Source organism: Raphanus sativus, chromosome 3 (genome assembly GCF_000801105.2).
Source record: "Raphanus sativus cultivar WK10039 chromosome 3, ASM80110v3, whole genome shotgun sequence".
NCBI classification, from domain to species: domain Eukaryota; kingdom Viridiplantae; phylum Streptophyta; class Magnoliopsida; order Brassicales; family Brassicaceae; genus Raphanus; species Raphanus sativus.
Window position 1 is genome coordinate 8,855,152 of NC_079513.1, and position 19,217 is coordinate 8,874,368.

Below are 19,217 nucleotides of genomic sequence, written 5' to 3' on the forward strand. Positions count from 1 at the left end.
TACCTTACGCTCTCAGAAACTGACTAGTCAATATTTCTATTATCAACTTGTTTGGTTGGTTTCTTTTGGCACATGATACCTTTTCTTTACTCGAATTTGTTTAATATTATATGTCCACTGACTTTGTAATGCTATAGTTTTAAGTAATTTTTAATCAAAATATCAAAGTTCATAACTTGGAATAGAGAAAAAAAACACATCATTAACGTTTGGTATCAGTTTCATCATGATTGTATATTTGTATCATCTTGAAAATAATAAAATATTTGTATCAGTTTCATGATTGTATACTTACCCTGTCTACTTGCATCTTTTATTGATAAATCTCTTGTTTCTTTCATCTTAAATGTGTGTATACTTCTGTGAAGATTTGAGTCATTTGATTATTAAAGAGTTTCATATTACTTTGGTACTGAAATTATTTTGTCATGTAAGAAATATTTACATTAGTAGAAAATTTTTTTTATACCATTATGTGGTCTTATGGTAAACCTAATTTGTTAAGATTGCTAAACCATAAAAACATTTTGTAAGCAACAAAATGGTAATTACAAGAAGTTAGTTCCTAATGAGTTAACTAATGGATAAGTGATTCATGTTCTACAAGGTTTCTCACTTTGTGGCTGCTTGAAAAATATATGTCAATGTAAAAAAGCATTTAGAATTAAAGAAGACAAGTTTAATGAGAGATTTGTAAGCAAAGGAACAAAAACCTTTTCTCCAACTTAAAGTTCAAGATCTTTCACTTACAAAATTGTTCAAAAATATTTCTCCAACTATGAATATATGTAATTTACCAATCCTTCTTATAGTTCTATTACATAATTAGTTTGGATTTTAAACTTCTTAGGGTTCATGTAAAACCTTATTTACATGTGGGATCGGAATAATGGTTATAAACATCTTGTTAATCCGAAAAGTACAATAAATTTTTGTTTTAAATCAATTCTTAGGTAACACATATTATATCTAAATTAATGTTTAATTTGTGCGTGTACAACTTATGAGAGTTTACGGAAGTTTTGAATCATACATTATATGAGTGTATTCTATTTCAAATGTATTTTGACCACAAAAACACATAAATTCAGAAATCATCGGATTTCACAATATAAAACATAAGTTTTTTAATAAATATTTCACCACAAAGTGCATATGTCTTATCCTTATTATTATTATTCTGAAAAGATCTAGAGCCTCTACTAGGCCTGGGCGTTTTTACCTCAACCTGAAGTACCTACCTAAACTCGAACCGAAAAAAATTAAAACCGAATCCAAACAGTTATACAAAAATATCCGAGCGGGACTTATGAGCTTAGTACTTTGAACTTTGGTTATAACCCGTACCGAACCGAAATTCGAACTAGAATCCGAAGATATCCGAAATTAGTTAAATATGTTAACGTTTTATATATTTTAAAGTAATTTAGATATTTCAGAGTATTCAAAATATTTTCGTACTTTGTTTTATTTATTATTTTGAATAATTTTTCGTTAATTTAGATAGTGTAACTAATTTTTGATTAGATTTGTAAATAATTTATATTTTGAATTTTTTTTTTCAATTTTCAAGGTTTAAAAATATATTTTGGATGATTTTAAACATTGGTTAAATCCGATCCGAACCAAATCCGGAAGGAATTGAACCGAATCCGATCCGATAATTAGTATAACATCAAAAATTCAAAAATCCAAATCACCCGGATCAAAACCGACGGGCCACCGAATGCTCAGGCCTAACCTCTGCTTTTAAAAATAGAGAGCAAGCAAACCTCAATCTTACTTGAGAGATTATTCTTGTTCATCGGGCCAATAGCTAAAAAGGCCTAAGACCCATATTCAAATACTCTTTTTTTAGGGTGAAAATCCCTATATATTAAAGGAGAAATATTTGAAAAATATTAACCTCAGTTTTGTAGTAATTAAAAAAATCCACATGCTTATTTGTCACTCAATTAGATTGTTAATTAATCCTATGTGGCATCATTACATTGAAATTGAAAAAAGTTGATGGTCCAATTTGATTTCTTTTACTCGTTAGAAAAATTAAACAAGGACTATATGATATCATATCATATCTTTTGCATATCGTTTATATGCTATCATACATACCTCCTGTTCTTTACTACGAAGCATTCAGAAAAGTAAATGAGACCTAAAAACTCAACCATTATCGTTTTAATACATGGGGTCGGCAAAAATGTAGCTTGACTAGACCTAAAAACTCAACCATTATCGTTTTAGTACATGGGGTCGGCAAAAATGTAGCTTGACTTCTTAAGTTAACAATTCAGTGTGAACATTAGTTGCAACCTAACCAGCTTTGTGATGAATTTATATGTTAACCATTAAAACTTAAAGATTATGTTTCTTAAAAGAGTATTGTGGAGAAATTTATCTTAAGATCGTTGGTTAACAGTTCAGTATGGACATAAGTTGAACGTAACAAGCTCCATTCATGGACGAACAAGAGACTGAGGTTTGGTCTCGACAATTTACAGAAGAATACAGAAAAGGTGGCTGGTTTGTTTATTGTGTTCGTTTGGTTTGAGTATAATTAGTAGGTTTAACTTGAACCGAATGAATTGACAGTATAATTTGATTGGTTTACGAAATATCTAATGTCGATGCGAGTAGAACAGGAAAACCGTAGTGACCAAGGCGATTATAATTCTTTTTATTAGTAGATTAGAGATTTTAGCTTGATACAATATTCATAAGCTTTCAACACGGCAAGTCCATATAAAATGGAAAAACGTATTCACCAAGGTAAAAAGTGAAATATTTAGATGGGAATTAAGGTAAACAGAAAAAAAACGTAGTGACCAAGGCGATTGTAATTCTTTTTATTAGTAGATTAGAGATTTTAACTTGATACAATATTCGTAAGCTTTCAACACGGCAAGTCCATATAAAAATGGAAAAGCGTATTCACCAAGGTAAAAAGTAAAATATTTAGATGGAAATTAAGGTAATTTTTAATAAGTGTATATATTAGATTTAGGTAATTTTAATAAGTGTACATATTAGATTTAATGTTATATGCATATCTCGTCAACCTTATAGTTTTAATACGACATTTAATGACTCCTCTTCGATATTAATTTTAAGGTGGATTATTAAAAAAAAAACCGACGTTATGTTAAGTTAAAGCAAAAAGATTAAATGAACAAAAAATATTCTCCCACTTTCCTTAAATAAAAGTTACGGAATTTTCTAAGATGATTAACGTATGATTATGAATAATAAATATTTGATAACATTTTTTTGTATCTTAGCTCTTTTTGTTTGATTTTATATTATTAAAAGATATTAAATAATCAAATTAACCATATAATAAAAAACAAATTTAGATTTTTTCTTATATGTTATATTTTGAATTTTTTTAAAACGACTGTAAATTTTTAGAAATTTTAAAATACCACTTTTAAAATTTTATGATCAATAGTTTAATTTTTTGTTATATCAAAATACAAATGATCATAAAATTGTATTAATATGAATTTTTATTTAATAAATATTCAAATTAAATAATATATATATATCCTCTTAGATATTAATTGAGAAACATTATAAAGAATGTATACTTTTGTAATCTAGAAAATAATTGAAATTAAATGTTTATATATATATATATATATATATATATATATCCTCTTAGATATTAATTGAGAAACATTATAAAGAATGTATACTTTTGTAATCTAGAAAATAATTGAAATTAAATGTTTTGGAATTTAAAAATAATTGAAAAATAAATATTTAATTTCTCTCAAAGTATCAAGTGAGATATTTATCCGGTAAGAATTGTCTTGTCTCGTGCAAGTGGAAATGCCTGGATCGACCCACAACTACACGTGTCACATATTATGCTCCAAAAATATACAAATAACCAAAATGAAAAAAAAACTGATGGCATCCATAAACTCATGGTCCTCCACTCTTTTTAAAGGAAACAAGAATAAATAAAGCAGGGTTGTAGGGAGAGAGCAAAATGTAGTAAAGGGACCCAAAACTGGAGAAACATAGCAAACTAAAGTGGGAGACAGTTGTCTTTTGAAGAAGTGTTTTTCCATGTCTAGTCCACAAAACAATTTTGCCTCTTGTCTGCAACTAGGAAACCTCTCCAAATCTTAATTCACATTTTCACATTTTCACATTTATACAAACTTAATTATAAATGTTCAACTTTTTTTTTGTCAAGGTCTCTAATAATCCGTTCGGATAGCATCTGGGACGATTAATCAGACGTATCAACTTACAAACCGTTAACTTTCTACTAATCAGCGCGAAGATAAAAACATTCGGTTGGCTTAAGCAAAGCAAACAACAGATACAAGAAAATCAAGAATTTGATGATAGAGAACCAATAAATCCATGGATTCAGAAATCAGAAAGAAGGAGAGAAGACATGTCCATTTCTCCTTTAGTTTCTTCCGTCTTTATATCGAAAACAACAACAACGACAATGCACCAAGGAAAAAAGAAACAGAATGTTTTTGAGTTTTTTTCGCCATCGTCCTAGTTTCACAGAGAAGGAGCAGAAGCAGAGGAGTTCATCAGTGTGGTCGGGCCAAGTGGATCCTTTCCATCGCAGTTCTTGTTGCTGTTATCGCCAAGAACAGTGCTGCTTCCTGAGCTGCTGTTAGAAAGAGAACCAAACGTCGACTTCTGCAAGACGCCTGTCGGGGAAGAACCAAACTTGGGACTATTCGTCGTGCTGTTTAGTACCTCACCGAGAGGACCTCCCATGGAGTTATTATTACCCCATGAGATTGGTATCCAGTTATTCGTTTTCTTCACAGGCTCAAGAAACTCAGTGTTAACGCCTAGTCCCATGTGGATAGCAGGGTCAAACTCGCGCGAAAGCCTTAAAGGAGAGAGAGCAAGTTTATCTTGAACAGGGGAAGATGGAGCCATGGGGATTGACATTGAGAGCTGAGTCCAATCAGATTTCAGCTCTTCTGTCCAGGAATCGACATTGGAGTTCTTTGCTTGGTTGCTGAAGTCCAGATACGATCCAAAGCCTTTGGAGGAGTTTGCGTAGGAGGGTTGTTTATGGGAGGGATTAAGTAACGAGTCAGAGGAGATGAGACCGAACTGGAAAGGGTTACTGCTTTGTTTCTGATGAGATTCCTTCGATTGTAAGTTCATTGCGGCAGGAAAGACGGAAGCCCCTTGAGCATTTTGAACTCTGTCACTGTAACAAACAAAAAAAAATAGCATTTAACATTTTCACAGTAGATATGATATAATGTTTTTGGATATTATTGACTCAAAGAAAGGAGTGTGAACAGTTCATAAAATATCATCCACAACACATGGAATCCTAAGCCTCAATTAATAAGGAGTGGTCACAATCACAAAAGATGTAGTAATAATGTGTGGGTCTACTTACTGATAAACCAAAGAAGAAAAAGAAGTATGAACATTAAAACTTAGGAATATGCAAATATGTTATATCAAAAAGGAAAAAAAAAAAGAATTAAACTTTATTCACCTGTTAGCCATAGAAGGATTGGCAAGATGATGAGTTCCAACGGCGGCCAGGCTGTTGTTATTATCTGATCCACGCATTGCAACAACCGTAGTCGCTGCTGCTGCCGCCTTAGACGCAGCAGAAGCAGCGGCAGCAGCATTAGTATTGTGGCCATTTTGGCCTTCCACAGGCTTTCTTGAACGATGGCGGCCTCTGTTAATGTGTCGTTCACAGTACTTCTGGTCGGGAACAGCATCCCTCGAGCACCGCCATTTCTTTCCATCTGTCCGGCGACATCTCCCGGGCTCGGGATCCATGTTGCCGCCGGAAAAGCCCAGATGAAAAGAGCCCCATCCAACTACATAATTAACACACCAAAACTATCTCTTGAATAAAAGAACAATATTTAATAAACTTTAATGTGTAAAGATAACAAATTGAGAGGCTATTATAAAGCTGATTCTTGGCTAATGTTTCGCAATAAAAAGGAATCAAGAACGATATTCTGTAGTGTTTCTGTTTGCAGCTAGAGAAACAAATTAAAAAGGAAAGATAATAAGTGGGGAGCTTACAGGAATTAGGAGGCAAGGATCCATAAGGGAAAAAAGATTTTTTGAGAGAGAGGAGCAAACTAGATGGCACAGGGACATTGGCTGTGATGTATTTGTAGATCAAAGCCTGTTGTTCTAGCTCAGCCCATTGAGTCAATGAAAAAGGTCCTTTAGCTCCTGTCAACAAGCTTCCGTGCATGCTGTTTGTGTTCATTATTCCTCCTAAACCATATCCTGACACAACCGCAAAACCATATCTAAAATATTTAAATATGACATAAACCCATTTCATAAAATCAAGCTTTAAGCAAAATCCATATAGTAATTTTTAAATTTGACAAAAACACATTTTTTGTGTAAACTGACAAAAACACATTTCAGATAATCAAACTCATAGCTAAACCCATGTAGTCTAGGATAGTAAATATCTCAAGAATTCTTTTTATTTTTAAAAAGTGTATTTCATTCAATCAATCTCTAGGCAAAAAAACATATGAAAAGTAACTTAGGTAAAAAGAAAAACAGAAGTACTTTATTTCAGACCTGAGTTTCTACCGTACTGAAGATACGGCGAGACATCTGACTTGTCGGAAGCAGGGGAGAAGCTAAGCATCTGTTCTTGTCTGCGAGGATCGAGGGAGGTAGATCTCAAGAGAGGTATGCCTTGATGAAACGACAGAGTCTTAGCTGCAGCGGAGGAGGAAGAGAATCCATCTATTGATGTTCTTGTAAGTTTCGAGCTCCTCCACAAATCTTCACCGTCAAAACCGGATCTTTCTTGCTTGTTTCCGAAACCAGATCCGAGTTCTGTTTGACCCGGAGACCCGTTCTCATGACCCGAAACCGACCCTTGGACTCGAACTCCAAGATCCATGAAAATGGATGCTAGAAGCAGACAGAAAAGAGCTAAGTACTCACTTCAGAGGTTTTTCCCATGGGAGGTAATCGCTTGAGCTCAAGAGTGAAGGGAGAGAGATAGAGACAGAGGGAGAAGAACGAGGCGAAGTTTTTATTTTCTTTATACCGTAGATATTACTTATTTATTTTTCATAAAATAAAACAAAAATAAATAGTAATAATTGAGGTAGTGAGAGAGTATCATATAGCTTTGGGTGGAGACAAAGAATGGTACCGCAAACACAATCAAGATCTTGAACAACTTATAACATATTTTTTCATTTTTTTTAAAGGAAATATCTTTTGACCAACAAAAAAAAGGAAACATTTCAAAAAAACGAACAGAAATGAGATGGATAGTTATTTATATTTTTACAACTATTCATTTTTATATTAATTTTTCCTTGTTAAAACATGAATATATAATGAAATAATTAAATATATTTGGTTACTTTAGTGACATTAAGAAAAATAATTATAGTGGAAGCAACATGACCTTCTTAAAGATGAAAGACATGTGGACACCACGTGAGACATGTCTCTACGACGACTCTATTTCAACTTCAACCCCTAAGAAAGGAATTTCATTTGCTTTTTTTTTGCTTTTCGTAACAAAATATCTTTGTTTTTTTTTATTTTAAATATCTTTGTTTAAATGTTGCAAACCAGCGCAATGACGATTGTTAAAAAAGCTATAAGTCAGTTTAGCAAACCATAAATTATAAATATCTTACCAAAAAATTGTAAATATAATTACTAGGTGTTGATTTAAAAGCTTTAATAAAGGTAGTCTAAGCTTGATGCATTTATATATTGACAAATGCTTTTTATTTATCCTTTTAGATAATTTGTCAAAAATGACTCAAAACTTGATTTTGAATACAAAAGTGTATCCTAAATTCAATTAAGTGCAAAAGTAACTTAAAAACTTAGTGAAATTACTACAGCCCTCTTATTAACAACAAAAACATGTATAGTTTTACCATTATTATAACTCTCAGTTAGAGTAATTCTTCTCTAGGAAGACTTCTTTGTAAGTCTTCTCTAGGAAGACTTCTTTGTAAATTTTCTAATTTAGTAGATATTAAAAATAATTTAATTTTTTTACAAAAAAAAATTTTGATGGGTAAAAAATTGAAATCATATAATAATAAACATTTTTCAGTGATATAAATTTAGTTTATCGAAAATTGAATTATTTTCAATATAGATGAGTGAATGTAGATTGGTTCATGAATCATTGATTTAGGATTTGGTAACATATGTTATAGTACTGTTGGTATCTTTAGGGTTAGATTCTGAAATCTTACCTTCAATTTTTTCTTTCAAATTGACTTACATATGTTTAGTAATTATCTAATAATTTGATTTAAACATTTCTAATTTTTTTTTAAGTTTAAAAAGGTGTTTTTGCATAGTTATTTGATTTTAAGATCTAGAAGACTCACGGAAGACTTAAAAAGAAGTATTCCAACACATCTCGCTTAAATGTTAGTAGAATTTAGGGTTCCCGCCTAAATTTTGGAAGAATTTAGGTTTCCCGTCTAAATCAAAGTCTTCCATAAGTCTTTTAGAAGTCTTCAGTAAGAAGTTTTCTCATGGATTAGATCTTAAAAATAATTAATAAATTTTATAAAAAATATTTTCAAAGGGAAAAAATCGAAATCATGTATTAATTCTAAAAGATGGAAATTTAGTTTTTCTGAAATTGAATTATTTTTAACATAGATGATTGAATAGATTGAGTCATGATAATCTTTGGTTTATGATATGATAACATATGTTGTAGTATTGTTAGTATTTTAAGGGTTAAATTTTGAAATCTTATCTTCTTTTAATTTTTTTTGACATATATGTCTTTAGTGATTATTTAATAACTGACTTAAATACCTTTTAAGTATATTTTAAGTTTAAGAAAGTATTTTCTTCTTAGTTATTTGATTATAGGGTCTCCGCCTCTCTTTCTCTGCCGAGAGGAACAAGACGCTAATATGTGTCTTCTCCGATCGATTATGTGTCTTCTCCGGTGAAATTGAGTGTCCCATCCAGTGTAACCCCGTCGTTCGTCTCCGACATCACTGGCACCAAAGGTAAACAACTAACTTCTCCTTTCAATTTGATCGAGTTGGAGTCCTTCTTAATCTAATACCTTGCTCTGCCTCTCTCTCTCTTGACTAACACAAGTCTATTTCAAAGTTTCTCACAGCCTCTCCGCCTCTCTCTTTCTCCGACATCCCTAGAAATAAGGTAAAACTTGAAACTACCTCTTTCAATTTCTCTTTCGTTTCTCTTCTTCTTTGCATGTTACTCGGTTCTTTGTTGCATTTGTCTCTGTGTTTGAGTTTATCAGTCGGGTTACCATTTTTTTTATGTTCATTTCTTACGCTTTCCAGTGTTGTTAACTGATTTTTCTCATGCGTTTGTCTCTATTTCACTGAGTTTCAATGACTATAAAACATTTACCCTATAAAATATTGAGTTTCACATATTTATAGAGTGTATTGCTTTATTGTTGATATCTCTTGTGTTTGTTTCTGATTTTAAAATATCTCTATAATATTATTTGAGAACTCAGTTTCTTACGTGGCGTGCTCACGTTAATTTTTACGGAGGTTGATTATGATGATACCCTTAATGAATTGAAAATATTACATATAATTACTATATTAGAATTGATTTTCATTTTTAATAATTTCTGTTAATTAAAGGTTTCCTTTTTAGTAAACATATATAACTAGAAATATTTATAAATTTAAAATGAATTTACAATAAAATAATTTATTTATATATAATGTGATTTAGTAAAAAAGGAAAGTTAACAAAAATAATTTTGATATTAAGAAAAATATCATTATTACAGTGATAACCTTATTGAATAAAGTTTATTATTAAAATATCATTATTAATATTTTAATTAATTTTTAATAGTTTCTTCAAATCACTTTTTATAAAAAAAGGAAATATCTATAATAAATATACAACACTTTTAAACATGTAATTTAATAAAAAAGAATTTCCTTTTATATAACTCAAAATTGGAATCTAATATAAAAGACAATATCTTTAATATAAATCTATAATTATCATTTTTATATAATAAACGATTTTTATGTAAATCAAAAGGAATATAAATAAATAATAATCTATTTAATAATTTTTTTTTAAATATATATAAAACTATAATTTAATAAAAATAATTATTTTATATATATTAAAAGAATATAATATCAAAAAGGAAATATATTTAATTTATAACAATATAACAGTTTCTTTTTATTTATAGCATGTTTTTATTAAAATGAGTTCCCTTTAAAATCTCAAATTCATAAAAATATAAATTATTTTCATAAATAACGTTGGATAAATCAGTTTTTTATGACATTATAATTTATAATACCTCATTAATAAAATAAATACATCAAATTAGTAAAAAATATATTTTAAAAATATTTTTCTTATTTATAAATTTGGTCACATTAATTAGAAACATTTTTAAGGATATAATTCTAAAGAATCTTATTTATAAATTTTCACCTTACTTAAACATCATAATTACTATTAAATTTTATTTAATTACTTTTTAGTTTCTAAATTGTTTTTTCTTATAATTAAAAATTTTCAACTTAACAAGACATGGATGTTCATATCTTTATATAAATAAAGAACTAAATATTTAAGTTGGAACCATCAAAATAAATATTTCAATATCTAAAATTCCATTTTATTTACAAAACAATTATTTTTTCTCTATAAAAACGCACTCCTATTTTTTTGGTATATAAAGATCAAATAATATCATAATGTAGACTGTATAATGTAAGAAGACTTCAAGTAACTTAGTTAACTAAACATTTTATCGAGGAAACATTTATAGCATGTAATAGAGCCCACTGAAGCTTTAGTATTGTAATGTTTGCTACTCCGCCTAAATCGATATTTCAGTTTGGAATGCAGTACATGCAATTTCTATTTAGTCTTGCCTTCACAAAAGAAAACCAAATATGTGATATACAATAAATTTTTCTAAAACATTAGGTAGCTGTAGTTGAATTTATGTTTATCATAATGTAAACTGTATAATGTAAGAAGACTTCAAGTAATTTAGTTAACTATACATTTTTTCTAAGAAACATTTATAACATGTAATAGAGCCTACTAAAGATTTAGTGTTGTTTGCTATGCGCTAGTTTCCACCATGTTACAAAGCGTTGCTAGATGAACCTCCGCCAAGACAAAGATTGTTCTGATAAGACATCAGTTTGTTTAAGATGTGGAGGCTTAGGACACGCATGGGTTTGTGCAAGTACGAATACACTGAGGATAATCTGAAGAGTGTACAATGTTATGTCTGTAAGAGGTTTGGTCACCTGTGCTCTGTCGAGCCTTGTGATTCACCGCCTCCTTGTGGGCTGTGTCTTGTTTCAGATGTGGTCAGCTGGGTCATACTGGACTGTCCTGTGGTAGATACATCGAGGGAAGCCCCGAAATACTGAGTGGATTTGATCGTATCAAAGAAGCTGAGAATAAAAAGAAACATGGTGAAAAAGCTCTTGCTACTTCTGCAGCCAATCATGCTGATCTCGAGAAGGAGAAGAAGAAGAAGCAGAGGTTAGATGGAGAAAGGGTTTCAATTGCAATAGAGGATTCTACTCCTCATGAATCCAACAGGACTATGATGAAGAAGAAGAAGAGAAAGAATAAGAAGAATAACAAAAACTCAGAACAGCATGTTGCTGCCCATGAATCCAACATGGAGAAGAATGATGGAAACTTGGAAAATCATTCTACTCTTCATGAATCCAACGGGAAGACGAAGAAGAATAATGTTGAGTCGGAACCGAGTTTTACTACCCATGAATCCAACAGGAAGAGGAAGAAGAACAAGAAAGTTAAAGGTGAACAGCCCCCTATAGCAGAGAAACCAAATCATAGGAGTGGTTGGATAACAGAGGATCTGGAAGAAAATCCTTTCCACAGAGGAAAGATCAGGAGGCTGAGTTCGCCCACTGCAGCATCGGGTCAAGATCACCATATTTTACCTGTTTCACAACCAGGTTATCACCACAGATTGCCCGCTGCACATATGGGTTAGAACTAGGGATCACCAAGATTCATTTCTGGTGGGCATTACCCGAGTTCTCACTCAACTACACCATATGATAGAAACCGTACAGATTCATCATTTGAGTATGATAGGCATCTCTGGGGTCCTCCACCTTCAAGGCTGTGGCATCATGACTATCCTCCTACCTCTCCCATTGCACCATTAGATCATAGCCACCATCGATTGCCCGCTACACCACCGGGTCATTACCATAGGTCACCAACATTCAGTTCTGGCGGGCCTTATATTGATTCTCTGTCCACAGTACCATGTGGTGGTCACCATAGATATTCATCATTTGAGTCTAACAGGCTTCTCTTGGATCCTCCATTTTCAAGGCTGAGGCAGAGTTACTATTCTCCTACCTCTCCCACTGCACCATCAGGTCACAACCACCATCTGTTACCCCTTACACCTTTGGGCCATAGCCACAGGTTACTAATATTCAGTTCTGGTGAGCATCACACTAATTCTCTGTTGACCATACCACCACATGGTGAAAACCATAGAGATTCATCCGTCGAGTATGATGGGCGTCACTTGGATCCTCCAATTTCAAGGTGGCAGCCTTATCATCAATTTACCTCTCCCATTACACCAGCAGGTCATAATCACCATATGTTACCCAGTACATATCTGGATCGTAACCATAGTTATCCAGTACATATGAGGGCCATAACCAGAGATCACCAACATTCAATTCCTGTGGGCCATACCTGAGTCCTTTGTCAAGCACACGATATGGTGGGAACCATAGAAACTCACCATTCGAGTCTAATGGGCATCTCTCGGGTCCTTTAACTTCAAGGTGGCATCCTTATTATCCTCCTACATCTTCACATCATCATCATCAGCAGCAGCAGCAGAACATATATGGTCATGCACCCTCAAGGTATGATCCGCCCCACCATTACATCGAATTTTCAGGCAGCTATGAACGGTGGTAGTATCAACTGATATTGGTGTTCATTAAATCTATTACGCTTGATGGTGTTTGTTGGGATCAAAAGTTAGCTTACCTAGACCTCGTGTATTTAATACAGGTAGTTTGTGCAGTTCTCTTTTGTTTAAGTGATATGTTTATCTTTTCTTTTTTTTCTGATTTATGAGAGATAGGTTTTGATGTCATTTCAAGGAATCAGATTCTATAGCTGTTCAGTTATAATCAGATTCTATAGTTCAAATCATCATTACTGAAATATTATTTGTACATTGAGATGTTGGAACACAGAAATGTATCATCTAGTTCTTTTATATCATGTATTGGAACGTCACTTGTGCGGGCCAAAGGCATGTTTTTCGTGTGATGCTCTTCTTTTGGTCGCACAAGTAGTCATTGCAGATGTTATGAAGTTGATGGGCTTTACTTCTTGGTTTCACTGAAGAAAATTCATGTCCTTTAACACCATACTTATATTGTTTTTTTAGAGACGGTAGTAATACTGTGAATTTTTAATGAAAAGACTTCTAAGGTAAAGTAGTAACTAGAGATTGATCCACGCATCTGCGCGGGTATTAGTTCGTACATTTTTATATATCGATATTTATTTTTCATAATTAGTGTTATATATTTTAGATTTATTATAATATAAATAATGACATTCAAAAGACCTGGACCAAATCATGTTATATGGCTATTTTTGTTACAAATATCCAAACCCATTTAAGATACATTGGTTATTTAGATATTTTTAGATTCCTATACATCAGAAATGAATTTATGCAGATCCAGAATGACCCAACTCAAATTCCACACATAAGTTTATAATATTCAAGCGGGACTTGGTTTCAAAGCAAAAAAACGATACCCGAAAGAAATATGTATCTAAATGGATAGATAATGTTCATGTCTAACTGATTTTATAAACTAATAAAAAAAACTCTCTCTGTATGTTTGGTTAAATTAAATGAAAAAGAAAGAGTTTTTTATCAAGTAAAGTAATTATATGGAATGAAAAATTAAGTGGCAATAAATGTAGCACATTTAACATATCTTTGAATTATGTTTTTGGGTACGTTCTTTTCCATCGATTGAAACTAAAGTAAACTAAACCAAATGTTTAATCATATGTAAAACATAATTATTTAACATTTTTGATTTTATAATTGACACAAAGTTAATATTGATTAACTAAAAAATAAAAATATGTACTACTATTATTATGGAAATATAATTAATGATGTAAATTATTATTAAGGGAATATAATTAATTAAATTGTTAAACTAATTGAAATATGAAAACACAATTAATACCTACTACTATCCGTATATCTAAAAAAATTTCATTAAAACTACTATTCAAATTTTCAAACAGTCTTATTATGTACTTCAACTTTAATATCATATATGTAAACATACTTAGTATTTGATAGTTGGCTTTGGGTTTTCGATGAGCAACAAGTAGTGAAACAATTTTATTTTTGCTTTGGGTTTTCTGTCAATAGAGCTGATTTCAGTTCTAGCAACACGAAACCCTTCTGGGATTTCTCCTACTTTATGCCATTTGTTAGACACAGTGAACTCCTTTTGATTATAAAGTCCTTATAAAAGACAACCAAAACAATGAATTCAATAAAAAATAAATGTGGCTCAATTCTCGTTGTTCCTTTTTTAATCTTTATTTGAGTTCTTTTATAGCTCATCACCAAGACCACCAGAAGTTCATTGCGTTTCCAGTCTCAACTTCCTCCACTGCGCAATCTACTGAGCAAGCTTGCAGTGAAACAGTTTCTACTCCAACTTCAAAAGGACTTGGCAAATCCAGTCAATTCCGTTGAATAAATCGCCAGTCTGCGTAGAGATCGTATCATTATAAAACGTGTGCTTATAATTGTCTCAACGCGTGTGGCCAACTTTTGCTAATTCCTCGGATGAAACCCATGTTAGGGCAATTTGCAAACTTAATTGAATAGCCCACCTATTTTGTGCAGCCCAAACGTCATTACTAACCTAATAATCTCTCATATCCAACATATTTTGGGAGTTCTTCCAGCTCTGATTACAGTTTAGTATCCTCTAACTCCAAATCTTCATTAAATCATCTTACATGGAATTTTGTCAATCTTATAAAAATTTTTACTATCGCATAAAATTGTACATAAAAAATATATATTTATTTTTAAAAATCGTTCTGAGTACGATACGTAGACAGAACAAAAGCGAACAGTTTTTCCTTTAGATTTCATTGATTCCGGCGGTTCCGACCGCCAGATTTTCTCTTTTAGTGATTAATTTTATTTGCACTTCAATTTCCCTAGTAATCAATGTCTTTTTGGTACTGTTTTGGGTGATTCATCAATGAATTCACCATTTTTATTCTTTGTTTTCTGGTGAATATCATGGGCTATCAATATCTCCATAGCGATAGGCTCTCCTTGATTACTTCTCCGGTTACTGGTGTTGGTCTCCGTCATCTTTGGCGTGATAAATTTCCCTGTAATAGGGTGTTGTTTTCCGGTACGTGATCTCCGATCTGTAACCGACGTCTGTTCGTCAGGCTTATGGCCTAACCGTGTTTTCCGAGTCTTCCTGCAACCATGGCCACCACCATACTTATTTTTCTCCGATAGATTGAAAAACAAAGAGACTAAGATGCTGTGGAATGGATGGAGTATGGTCAGGTCATGTCGGATTTATCACCTAAAGGAAAACTACAGAGTTTGGTGCACTCCATGTTGGTTATTAAGGAAATCCATAACCGCGTATCACTGATCACCTATATGGAGATTCTCAAAGCCAGCACTATGATGTCAATAATTTCATTATGGAGCGAAGGATATCAAGCAATAAGGTGTTTGGAGATGTTTTTACAACAAAACAAATTGAAGATATGGCTTTATTGGTTTCAAAGCAAAAGAATTTCAATGCCTAAAACAGTTTCAACAAAGCATGTTATCTCCTGCAGCGGGGTTGTTTGGGATGGATTGCAAAGTAACAGATGGATCACATTCAATGATCTTCTTAAAGAAAATATTTACTCAAAGGAATTGAGAGCCACAAGAAAGATCTTAAAAGACCAAGAACAAAGTGGAGGAAAGCTAGCAAGTCAGCCTATCCTACGAATGCATTATGAATCATCATGGTATTGCTATCTCTGTTAAATGGTTCTTTTTAACAACATGCTTGTTGAACTTTATGTGTCATGTAATCAGTTACATTAAAGAAATTGTCTCCTAATAAGCTGATACTCTCACATCAAAAAAAAAACTAAAAGTAACATTGCATTTCAAATTATTAGTTATTTTCTTCTCAGATAACAAGTTAGATGTAAATTTCAGGATAAAAAAAATTTTAACCGTTGATTTGTATCATAGCTTAATTTGCTATCATTGTGTTGTTCCCTACAGCCAGTTTTACATTGCTAATCAGATTTGAGTCATTAGCATGTGATGAAATAGTTCTAAATCTATAATCAATAGTTTAAAAATGTTTGATGTATGAAAAAGATTACCAAATACAGTAAGAGGATTCTCCTTGATGGCCTTATCTGATTTATCACCATCTCATCATGAGTTGTTACCTACAAATCATGAGTTCGTTACCATTGCTAATCAGATTTGAGTCATTAGCATGTGATAAATAGTTCTAAATCCATAATCAATGGCTTAAAAATGTTTGATGTATGAAACAAATTACCAAATACATTAAGAGGATTCTCTTTGATGGCCTCATCTAATCTTCTCACCATCTCAACTTGAGTTGTTACCTAGAAATCATGAAAAGGTGAATGTTGAAAGTATTGTGTCGCTAGCTTCACGAAAATCACGAAGTGCTAAAGAAGAATTGCTAAGGGTACATTGCTAATTCAGGTGTGATTGTGAATGTTACTTCAGTGAAGGTGGTATAAATTTGATTGTGAGAAAATTAATTCAGAGTTATTTCCATCCTGTGTTCATTTTCTCAAATATTGGCTCATGCTTAGAATCAAGGCTGAGTGTGTGGTAGCTTGCATGGCTATAAACTGTTGAAACAAGAGAAAATTGTTGATGCGTTCTTAGTTCATCTAAGTGATGATGTTTTGGGCTTATTTTGAGAATCTAAGGTTCGAGAGTTAGAGGAAGAAGTGAAACAAACGTCTCTTATAATTAAGAAAGAATAATCCTTGGTTGATTCTGTTTAGGTGTTGTTAGACGAGACCGAGTTTGGCGTATTTTCTTGGATGCAAACATTAAAGACCAATTTTGTGAAGCTTTGTTGAGCAGATGTGATCATGCTAAGTCATCATGTGAAAGGCTGTCGCATATTTCAATGGTAATGGAGATTAAGAGCAAGAAGATTGCCTCGTCTTGAATCTGAATAGAGTGGAACATGATGTAGAAAATGTATGGGAACACAACAGAGCGACAGAGAAAGAAAACTGCTAAGTGTTGAAGTAATGCAGTAGCAATCTTTGTTTTGCTGAGAGAAGCAAGTTTAAGAAGAGAAAAGAGAAAGAGGCCACCTCAAGTATCTTTGAGAAGATTACACTGACAACGCTCGCAGTGAAGATGTTCGCCTGTAAATCTGACGAAAAAGAAAACATGCAGATGATGCTTTTGGTTGATGTGCTACAGACTGCTAAGGTTGAAGCTGCTTTTCATAAGATTAAAGGACAGATTACCAAGGAAATTTTTGAACTTTTCAAAAGGTGGATATTAAATGTTCAAATATTATAGACTGTGAGTTAAGATTCCGCTGCAACAATAGAATGTCTATAAGCTAAATACTAGACGAAACATAAGAATTTTTCAAGGGATATAAGAAGAGTTCTTCAAGGTTCAGTGATGCTTAAGAGGTTTACTTGGTGTGAGAAAGCTATGCTTAAATTTGCTGCTGAAAAGTTGGAGTCAGTTTTGAGTCAAGGGAATTGGGTTAATCAAAGAATGGACTATCAAAGCCCTCCATTGTTCCGAATCCGGTGTACAAGCTTGTGAAATATCAAGACTTCTGATGTTGGCCCTGGAAAGATCTCTGCATTTCAATTTGACATGTTATGATGATTATTCATTGATGTATGAATGAAGTTACTGATGCACAAGAAAGAGAACATTTAACCTGATTGTTAAAAGCTGTGTGATATTCTGCATCTGATATAAATTGTATGATATTCTTCTGCATCTGGTACATATCACAGACTATTGCATCAATCTGTTCTGAGATGGGTTATTAAAGGAAACGTGTGGTGATCCTTATGTAATCTGATTGAGCTGAAATTTGGTGATGATCTTCATTATGCTACTGTCTTGTAATTCAACGGTCGGATTGAGATTTCAACGGTTGGTTTGTGTCTTATTTCGAGCTTCTTCAGAATGGTCCAGTATAGCTCATCTAAATTCTTTTTCAGCTTCAGTACAGTTTGCAGTGATATTAGTAAAGAAAGACAGCAGCAGACAGAGAGTATATCATTTAAGAAAGGAGTTACAGAGTCTAAAGGCTTCAATTTGGTAAAACATGTGATATGAGCTTACTATAATATGCATATATGTTATTAAGATTTGTCAGAGAAATTTTGGACAGAGAGTCAACTTAAGAGCAGTGAGACACCTAGACCAGAAGAAAGGAGGTAGTGGAAAAGAAGGGTTATAAAGTGGAAAAAGAAGAGAATCGTCTTCTGAAAGAAACTAATGGATCATGGAGTTTTACAACTTCGGTAACAAAATTTGCGACAGGAATTGCTACACTGACATGCTCAGACTGGTTGCAGGCTGTGCACAGAGGTTGGTTGGTTGTTTGCACAAGAAGAAAAGCAGAAAAGCATGTCTACTGATCGAAAAGATTATGTTAGTTACTTGGTATTATAATGAAATATTTCGGCTGATCGCGGATGTGCTGAAGACAACTGGGAGAAAGTTCTATAGGCTCAAAAGTGTTTTGAACAGACTGGAACTTTGTGTTGGCCTTCTTAATAAGCAACGACAGTTTCAGCATGGGACACATTCTGATTCAAAAGGATAGCTCATACGGAGTTTGAAACATGTTAAGACTTTAGATGAGTTTGAACAGACAGAATACCATGATTCATTGTTGGAATTTTTATTTAGTTAGTTTGATGGGTTGTATCCTCTGCACTTACGAGTCTCCGATTCTCTAAACTGAGAATATCTTGTACGAATATGAAACTTGGAAACTGCAGCTACTTGAAACAGAGGAGATGAGAAGATGGACAGCAGGCTACAAAGCATTGTGGTTCAGCTTTCTGCAGTGTTT

At 32.6% G+C, this 19,217-nt stretch overlaps 1 protein-coding gene across 1 annotated transcript; it reads right to left on the reverse strand.

Moving 5' to 3' along the window:
* Positions 1 to 4,334: 4,334 nt before the first annotated feature.
* LOC108836427 (growth-regulating factor 1) lies at positions 4,335 to 7,074 on the reverse strand. The gene is made up of 4 exons (XM_018609585.2): positions 6,574 to 7,074; positions 6,052 to 6,264; positions 5,501 to 5,837; positions 4,335 to 5,200 (listed from the first exon to the last, which is right to left on the reverse strand). Exons 1-4 carry the CDS (start codon positions 6,902 to 6,904, stop codon positions 4,528 to 4,530), a joined length of 1,554 nt encoding a protein of 517 aa, XP_018465087.1. The 5' UTR covers positions 6,905 to 7,074; the 3' UTR covers positions 4,335 to 4,527.
* Between the last annotated feature and the right edge of the window lie 12,143 nt (positions 7,075 to 19,217).